The sequence below is a fragment of the Condylura cristata genome, unplaced genomic scaffold (genome assembly GCF_000260355.1).
Source record: "Condylura cristata isolate star-nosed mole 26May11 unplaced genomic scaffold, ConCri1.0 scaffold00024, whole genome shotgun sequence".
NCBI classification, from domain to species: domain Eukaryota; kingdom Metazoa; phylum Chordata; class Mammalia; order Eulipotyphla; family Talpidae; genus Condylura; species Condylura cristata.
Window position 1 is genome coordinate 33,996,257 of NW_004567125.1, and position 8,396 is coordinate 34,004,652.

The 8,396-nt window shown below is 48.8% G+C and overlaps 2 protein-coding genes across 4 annotated transcripts in view; both read right to left on the reverse strand.

Annotated features, from left to right (window-relative positions):
- Positions 1-2,985: 2,985 nt before the first annotated feature.
- LOC101635015 (chromosome unknown open reading frame, human C19orf53) lies at positions 2,986-5,368 on the reverse strand. Its single transcript, XM_004688246.2, has 3 exons — positions 5,219-5,368; positions 5,087-5,142; positions 2,986-3,398 (listed from the first exon to the last, which is right to left on the reverse strand). Exons 1-3 carry the CDS (start codon positions 5,313-5,315, stop codon positions 3,261-3,263), a joined length of 291 nt encoding a protein of 96 aa, XP_004688303.1. The 5' UTR covers positions 5,316-5,368; the 3' UTR covers positions 2,986-3,260.
- Positions 5,369-6,403: 1,035 nt separating this feature from the next.
- Positions 6,404-8,396, reverse strand: part of MRI1 (methylthioribose-1-phosphate isomerase 1) — a 7,007-nt gene continuing 5,014 nt past the window's right edge. For all 3 annotated transcript variants that reach the window (XM_012729135.1, XM_012729134.1, XM_004688247.2), the window contains one exon: positions 6,404-6,616. In XM_012729135.1, the coding sequence (XP_012584589.1) occupies positions 6,489-6,616 (128 nt within the window). In that variant the 3' untranslated portion in view covers positions 6,404-6,488. The remainder of the gene's footprint in view (positions 6,617-8,396) is intronic.

The window sequence follows — 8,396 nt, forward strand, 5'->3', positions numbered from 1 at the left end:
GCAAGAGGTGAAGGGACTCAGTGAAGGTCATATAACTGAGAGGAGCCTAAAACTGGCACAGGAGGTGAATTGATTATTCAGCCGGTGGCCTTTGGAGGACTTGTGGGAAATGTGTGTGTTGGGGGTGGGGGGGGGAAGGGAGATGTGAAGCTGTTTGGGAATCAGAGGGGGACACTGGTGGGCTGATACTTCAGAACACCCAGCCCCCCATACATTGTACCTGGAAGCCTTTACTAGCCTCTGGGTCTACCTCAGGAGGCAGGGTGTCAAAGGGACCAAGGAATCCAGTTTACAGAAGCCTCAGCCCTTGGTGACTTGGCTGGGTTCCCGGCGCCCCCTGGTGGTTGGGGGAGGTGCCTACTGGTCCACAGCCTGTCCCAGCCTCCAGATTCTGATTCCATTAGGAAGGTTATAAGACACTTTTCAAAAGAGGGAGACTCACAACTCTCAGACATGTAAAGATGAACACAGGTTAAAACTTTTATCAAACTTGTGGGAACCAGTAGAGAATCAGGCATTTTTTGCTGATCATATTGGGAGTAAATGTGCACAAAGAGGCACATTCCCCTGACACCCCCCCCCGCCCCCAACAGGGGAGGCTTGGTTGGCAAACCTCTGCTGGAAGATAGAATTTGCAAATCTACAGGTAAGAGGAATTTACATTACTATCAGATACTTAGTTTTCCAAGTTGGAAGCCATTCAAAGATACCACTACAATGCAGAATCAGATAACCTGAAGGGTGTGTTGTAGCAACCATGCATTGAATGAACTTAACTGAACTTGTAAAATGCAAAACTTCATCCTAGTTAGGAGATACAACTCTTTCCTTCAACAGACACCTGTTTCTGGAGCATCAACTGTGTGTTCAATAAGGCAAAGCAGAAAACACACTGCTGTGGACAAGACTTTCTGAAAGGATATCTGCCTGGGGCAGGTAACTGCAGGTGTGAAGTCAGGCAGGACAGAGGAGGGAGTTGCAAGGGCTGGGGCTTGGGATTTCCTGCGTTCCATGACAATCAGTTCTTGGCTCTTCCTAGTCCAGAGGATGGCCTGTCCAGACAACCAAGTCTCCAAGGTGCAAAATGGCTGTGTCCAAGGGTATAAGTTACTGCCTGCTTGCAGTAGCAGCAGTGAGGTGCAGGAGGCAGGACTCATTGTCCTCTAGGTGGTGCTCAAGGCAGGGCACACCCAAGCTCTAGGGGTCACAGGTCCCACTCAGCTCCTGAGTCTGTATCTCATCTTCCATGCACCTGCCCTAGCCTGTCTCCACCCCCAAACCCAGATGCTTGCCCAGGGAAATGCCAAATCGCAAAGGCTTCCTTCAAATTGCAGGTCCTGCTGCCACAATTCCATTTTTTGAGATACATTTTTTTCGGTGTAAAGTTCTCTGCCTTCTAAGTGTCTAGTACTCTCATAAAGCAAACAAACAACTTAAGAACCTTGGTGCAAGGAGGGGCTAAGTCTCACCACTATCATGCTACACCAGCCATTGTGGCATGAGTTCGATCCCCAGCCAGGGAGCTGACCCACATGGCAAGGCAGACCTCTCCTAACTCTCCTGCTGCTTCCCTCAGCAGTGGATCTCATCAAATCTGCCTGTTCTGTTCCCTACTCTGTCTCCAGTGAATCCTTTAAACCTACCACCTCTGGTCTACACCCGTTTTCACGTGCATAAATAAAAACAAATCTTAAAAAATGTACAACTCTATAGCATTTAGCATCAGTGTTTTGCAACCACCCCTAGTTCCTAAACATTTCCATCAGCTCCAAGAGATGACCCCAGGCCCATTAGCTGAATTTCCCTGCTTGCCACCTATAACCTGCTCCCGTCTTTGACCTGCCTGCTGTGATACTTTCATCTCCATGGGATACTGCAGGATGTGGCCTCTAGTGTCTGCCTTCTTTCAGCATGCTTTTCAGTGCTGTGGCATGGACCAGTGACTCATCCCTCTTTATGATTAACTAATCATCCCAGGTACAAACAGACCTTGTTTACCCACTCTGCCATGAAAGGACACGTGTGCAGCTGCTGCCTGTGTCTCTCAGGACTTGCAGGGACTATGTCTCAGGGTGGAACAGCAAATGCTACGTTTGCTCAATGTCGAACTCAGGGGGCTGCCAGATTTGTTTCCCATGGAAACTGTCCCTTTTTTTAAAAAAAAGGTTGGTAGTTCCAGCACTGTGAACACCTCTACTTGGGGACCAGGAAAACATACCTGAGGGGCTGTAGCTGACCAGGAAGGGGGTCTGCCTGGGGACCACCTCAGGGGGTGCAGCCCATTACACACAGATCTTGCTGCCTTTACTCAATGCCACTGCTTAGCAGAACTGCAGCCCCTGGCCCCTGAACTACATACAACTAGCCTTGTCCCCCAAGAGGGAGGGAATGCTGGCCACTAGGCCAGGGCTCCTGGTTGGTTCTACAGGCACTGTCCCGAGCAAAGATTTGGGGGGCTAGGTGGAGAGCTCAGGAGAGAATCTTTGATAAGAGGTGGCTATGGTGAGATAAGAATAGAAGCCAGGACCCTTTCCAACAGCAGTCTCAAATCTTGGCTCCAGATGACCCACCTTGGGTACCTGGAAGTAAAGGTGATATGTGGAAGTTCTCAGGGACAGCTCCTGGGTCAGCTACTGAAATACTAGCTACCATGGCTTTTTATACACTGAAGTGGCACGGTTACCCCAAGAGGTGGTCCACCAATCCTACAGATGAGAGCAGCTCCTGGCTGGCCTGTCTCCTCCCTAGCTGAGGTGGTAACTTGGATATGTCTGTGGAGAGTGTGTAGGTGATTGAGGTTACTGGAGAAGACTCCACCAGCTCCCAGGCTGGAGGCACAAAAGTGCAATCCTCCTTCCCTGGCTATGGCCAGGAGGTGGAGACAGGTCACTGAGGGTGGTGGGATGGCTACCCCGGCTTCTGATGGTGCTGACTAGGATGCATTAACACCCAGGCCTGCTTGTAGGAGCATGGTGACTTCCTGAGGAAGGACAAAGCTGGATTTATTGAGGTCCTGGGAAAATGAGGGGGCACAGGAGCTGGTGATGTCCCTCTGGCCTTCGCTGAATTTCTGAATCTCGGGAGGTTGACCTGTACTTCAGGGATGTGTTATCACCTGTTAGTGGTCTGAACCCCCACTGAAGTCTGAGGTGCAGTCAGGGGCTCTTCTTCCTCATGGTGGTGTTTGAGGGGACCCTGCACAGGTCTGAGCATGAAGATAGGGGCTGTGTGAATGGTCCCTGCTGTGGAGGCCAGTGTCCTTAGGAAGGTGCCTTGGAGGCAGCAGCCCCTCCCTTCTTGGCAGGTGCCTTCAGCAGTGCCAGCTTCTTGGGGAGGCTGGTGTTGGCTTTCATCACCACGTCATGTTCAATCTTCTTCTGGATCCCAACCTCAAGGTTCTAAGGAAGCACACAGAAGGCAATCAGACGGAGTGAGGTGAAGGGAGGGTGGGCTGATTTTTTGCCTACTTCTGCCCCAAGCTCACAAAGGTGAACAACTCCCCCAGACAGCATCTTACCAAGAGTCTGGCAGTTGGAGCTCAAGTACTGCTTTTGCCCTGTACATTTTTTGGTCTTTGGACTTCAGTTTCTATAATTTTGCTCACCCCCTTGGGGACACTGAAGAGACAGGGAAGAAACAATTGCCTGGAGCTCCCTCCCCTGTGAGTGAAGGAAGCTTATAGCCCCTCCTGCAACGAATGAAGGGTGGGGGGCTGACCAAAAAAAAAAAAAAAAAAAAAAAAACCAGCGCAAGTCAGATTTTACTTGGAGGAAAGGAGCCATGTGAACTTTTGGAAGGACTCCAGCAGAGAAAACAGCCAGTGTAAATTTCCGAGGTGGGACAAGGCGTGGTTAAGGTGTCAGTGAGCAACAGGGAGAAGGAACAAGATGAGTGCTGGGAGGGGCTGGGGACAGATAGTGCAGGGTCCTGTGGGCTGGTGATGACTTGGCTTTTTCCTGAGAAAGGTAGAGGGAAGACAGACTTGACTCAGGTGCTCACGGGTGCCATCTGGCTGCTAGGAAGAGACTGGGAACCAGGATAGATGTTAACACCAGACAATGATAGTGGCACCAGGTGGTGGTGGGGGATCTAGGAGATGGGAAATGGGAGGAGACAGGATCAATCCTAAAAGTAAAAAGGATGGGATTCCACCCAGAGAATGAAAGGGAGGAAATGTGAGAGAAACGGAGGAATGAGGAGTAACCTCAAACACTTGGAAGGATAGTCTTCATGAATAGTTCAAGGTTTGGGATACATTTCCAACTCTCCTGCCATGTGAGCTGGCAGGTCACTGGGTACCCAGGTCTGAGAAAATCAAGGCTCAGGGGATACTAGCTAGTTAACTCAAGATCATAGTGCAAGTAAGTATATAAGGTACAGCTTGAACACAGATTTGACTCCACCACAACCAGTTTCATGTCTTTGTACCTTATGTACAGGATCCACCAACCCAACGCAGCTAAGAGTCCAGAAATCAGGATTCAGAGTGGCCCTCCCTCCACTCTGGCCCAGTCCTGAGTCCCACCCGACCCCCAGGACTCCTGGGGCCACCACCATCCTTCACTCCCTTCTAAACTTCCTCGGTAACTGCCTCTAACAGCACAGGTTTTTCTAATTCGCTGGGTTGGCTTGAGATCTGGGTCCCCTGCAGTTCTCAGCACTCTACGTGCCCTGAGGCACTTAATCCTTGCAAAACTAGGAGAAATGCTCTATCGCCCCGAATGCAGGATTTAAGAGGTGCAGGGTGAAGAAATACCAGTTACTGAAAAAGCTGAGACTTGCACCTGGCACTGCCTTCTAGCAAAGCTGAGGTTTTCAACTTTCCCATGCCACCTCCCCTCCCGAGTTCTATTAAGGAGGTCAGGAAGGCAGCCAACCTCGCTGGGCAATTTTTGAGGGCCAGGCCTTGCTTACTGAAGGCTAGCTGAATGGTACGCGGGGTTCCCGTACCCACCGCACAAGGGCGGAACCTTGGCTCACAAAGCTGGGAGGCCCACGCAAGGCCCCAGGCTCCTTCTCTGCCTTGACCCTACCCACCGCCGATCTCCGGGCTAGCTCTCAGGCCGCCCGCACGTCCCCCACTTACCTTCTTAAGCTTCTGCTGCTGCACAACGCGAGCCTTCTTCGGGGCGATAACACGACCTGGGAGAGATGCGCTCGCATGTGGCTGGGGAGCCTGGGACCCGTTTCGACTCCCAGCCACCCGACCACTACTCACCGCCCTTCCTCGGGCCCCGGCTCCGCTCCGAAGCCGTAGCGACCGCCTTGTTCTTCGCAGGCTTCCGCGCCTGAAACTTGCGTTGTCCCTGCGCCATGGCCGCACTCTGGCTGAGGCGTAGCGTCGCGCAGTCGCAGCCGGAAAGCGCCGACGGGACCGGATGGGCGCAAAGGCTCACGGGATGCAACGGGGCAAATAGTTAGAGACCCGCGCTCTACAAAAGTGATTAGCCTTTCGCAAACATTTCCAAGAAACACATACTGTGTTATGCTCCTTTTTAGACATGAAATTCAGACTAGGACTAGGGACGAAGGGAGGGTTCCTCGTGCAAAATTTAAGGAGTCCCCAGACCTTCAGTAAACAAGGTATTTTATGTTATTTTATGTGTATTCCAAACACGTAAAATAACACGCTAATATTAAAAAACAAAAACAAAAACAAAAACACCACAATTGTTAAGCTGCTGTTGGCCAGCTACCTGATATTGTAAATAGTTTCAATGAGATAAAGGCTGAATTCAGAGGTGAAGAATTTAAGGTCATGTTGGAGACCATTCTAGTCTCTCTTGATGTTTTGTTCATTGTGGGTCTTTTTTTTTGCATTTATTTTGCGTTAAAAAAAAATACTGGGGGCTTCCCTGGTGGGGCAAGGGGTTAAGTACAGCACTATGAAGCTGTCCACAGCCACTACAACATAACTTTGATCCCTGGCCAGGGAGGTCACCCACATGATGCAGTAGACTTCACATGTCTGTTCCCCTCAGCAGTGTATTTCAGTAAATTTGTGGGTTATACTTCCCACTGTCTCTGGTGAATCTTCTCACCCTCATGCCCCCCTCACCCCTGCTTGTACCCCAGTTCTTGTATGCATCAATAAACAAATCTTTAAGAAAACATATGTATGGCACTATTATTTATTGGTTACAGAGCCTTCTGTGTCCTCTTTGAAAACCCTCCACCTAGGTTTTACCCTAGAGTCAGCAACCAAAAGGGCTATATTGTGTCCATTTGATAATCGAGGAAACAATGCCTGGAAATAGTAATAATGCCTAGAAAGGTGAAGTAACTGAATAGAATAGGGCAGAAAAATTCATGGGGTGAAGATTTGACCTTGGGCAGCCTGCTGCTGGGCTCTTAAGAGCCATGAAAAATTCCTGCCTTATCTGCTCCCTGAAGACACTCAACATTTGGGTAGGTAACACACTGAGTTTATTATAAAACCTAAGATTGTGGGAGCAGGGTTGGTTATTTCTGGGATCCATCCAGGCTTCTCAGGAGACGGTGGTGCTGAGGGCTCCCTGAAGCTCCTTGGGGGTAAAGACACCCAGTTCTGTGATGATGCCGCCAGTGATGAGGTCACGGGGGGTAACATCAAAGGCAGGGTTCCAAACCCCAATACCTGCAGGGGAGAGAGGCAGTTATTTGGGTGGTGAAATTTCTTTCTTTCTATTTTATTTAGTGCATGGCTGAGGGAGAGCCTCACTTGCATGCTTTAAAAGGGTTTGGCCAACTATGAGAATAGAGACAAATATATTCTTGTATGTATAAAGAACTTTGATAGAATTAGTATGCATAGAGAAGAAGAAAGCTTAAGTTTCTCAATAAAACACCCAGCATTACCTGTGGTGGGGAAGAATCGGGTATAGTCTGGAGGTGCAGGGGTGAAGGGATTCACCAGAGGCGGATGGAGAATAGCAAAGTCTGTTTTATTGAAACACAGTGCTAGGAGAAGCAGTGGGTAAGACAAGAGAGGTCTGCTGCTCTGGTGAAAGTCCTGATGCTCTTGCCACCTGTCTCTCCCATAGCGGTTCTTGGTGATGGAGAATCTTTCATAACCTGGAACTCTTCACCCCAAAATTGCATGAAGGCATGGTTTCTATATTCAGGAATTGAGTTTAGATTTCCTCCGATTCCTGGATGGCAGTTGTTGGAGCTCTTAGGTACATCCACCCCTCATGTGCCTGCTCCCAGGGGCTCTAAGAATCTCTAAGATGGGGCCTTCCTGATGGCCTAGGGGTTAAGTCTCAGTGCTATTACTGAGTGAGGGCCGGAGTATAATTCCCGACCAGGGAGCTGACCCCCATGGCACAGCAGACCTTTCCTGTCTCACCTGCTGCTCCCCTCAGAAATGTACTTCAGTATATCCCCTGCTCTGCTCCTACTCTGTCTTTGGTGAATCCTCTCACCACCTTCCCCCACTGTAGTTCTGGCCTACACCCATTTCTTGTATGCATAAATGAATAAAAATAAATCTTAAAAACAAATAGAGAGAACATCTAAGAATGCTCTCCTTTGGAAAAAAAAAAAAAAGAATGCTCCTTCGGTCTTTGCAGGGGCCATGCCCTCTGCCTGGACACTTGCCCCCAGACATGCTTATGAGTCACTGCTTCATTTCCTGCAGGACTTTGTTCAAATGTCTCCTTCTGTGAGGCCTCCTCTAATCCTCTTGTCTAAACTCCCTGTAGGCATGGAGCTTCCTTGCCTCATTTACTTCTCCACAGCCCTTACCCCTTCTAACATACCCTATAATTTCGTTATTTACCTGTGGTCTTCCCACTGGACTGTCTACTTCGGCAGGGCAGGGACTTTTGTCTTTTTTCACCTTTGTATCCTAAGTATCTAGTATAAGTCAGGTACTCAAAACTATTTGTTAATGAGACTGAACATTGCAAACAACCTCCTTCATGAGGGGCTGCAAACTGGTGGCCTGGTGTTTTCTCTGGCTCAGTTTTTCAAGATCACTGAACTGGCGGCCAGTTGTCAACTTTTGGGAGAATTCACATATACAAAAATGTAAAGCTTCTCTTGGAAAAAACAAAAAACTGAAAGGGGTTTGCTTTCCTGGACCCTTTGGCTAAAACATGTACCAGGGGCCCACAGATCACACATGTGTTTCTGAACCTTGTTACTTTGTTGTCCCCAGACTTTTTTTTAACAGGGTAAGGAGGTAGTGTTGGTTGCCAACTCTGTTGCTATGATCTTTTGGATTTTGAAAAATGCTAACTGTGCCTCTAAGAAAGCAGGACTCCCTACCTCCCACTGAAAAAAGTATTTCAGAATTAACATGTCTGTTTTTATAAACTATAAAGAATCACCCCCAAAACCAACAGAAGTTCAGGACTTTTGCTCTGTTGTGTAATATTATTTTTACTCTGATTCTGTCCTTGGACTATGAGATG

Bases quoted from the DNA above. Each gene is read 5' to 3' on its own strand.
- LOC101635015 (XM_004688246.2), bottom strand. From the start codon at position 5,315: ATGGCGCAGGGACAACGCAAGTTTCAGGCGCGGAAGCCTGCGAAGAAC. The intron at 5,143-5,218 runs GTGAGTAGTGGT...CATCTCTCCCAG, and splicing joins CCGGGGCCCGAGGAAGGGCG to GTCGTGTTATCGCCCCGAAG. The intron at 3,399-5,086 runs GTAAGTGGGGGA...GTGCTTCCTTAG, and splicing joins AGCAGCAGAAGCTTAAGAAG to AACCTTGAGGTTGGGATCCA.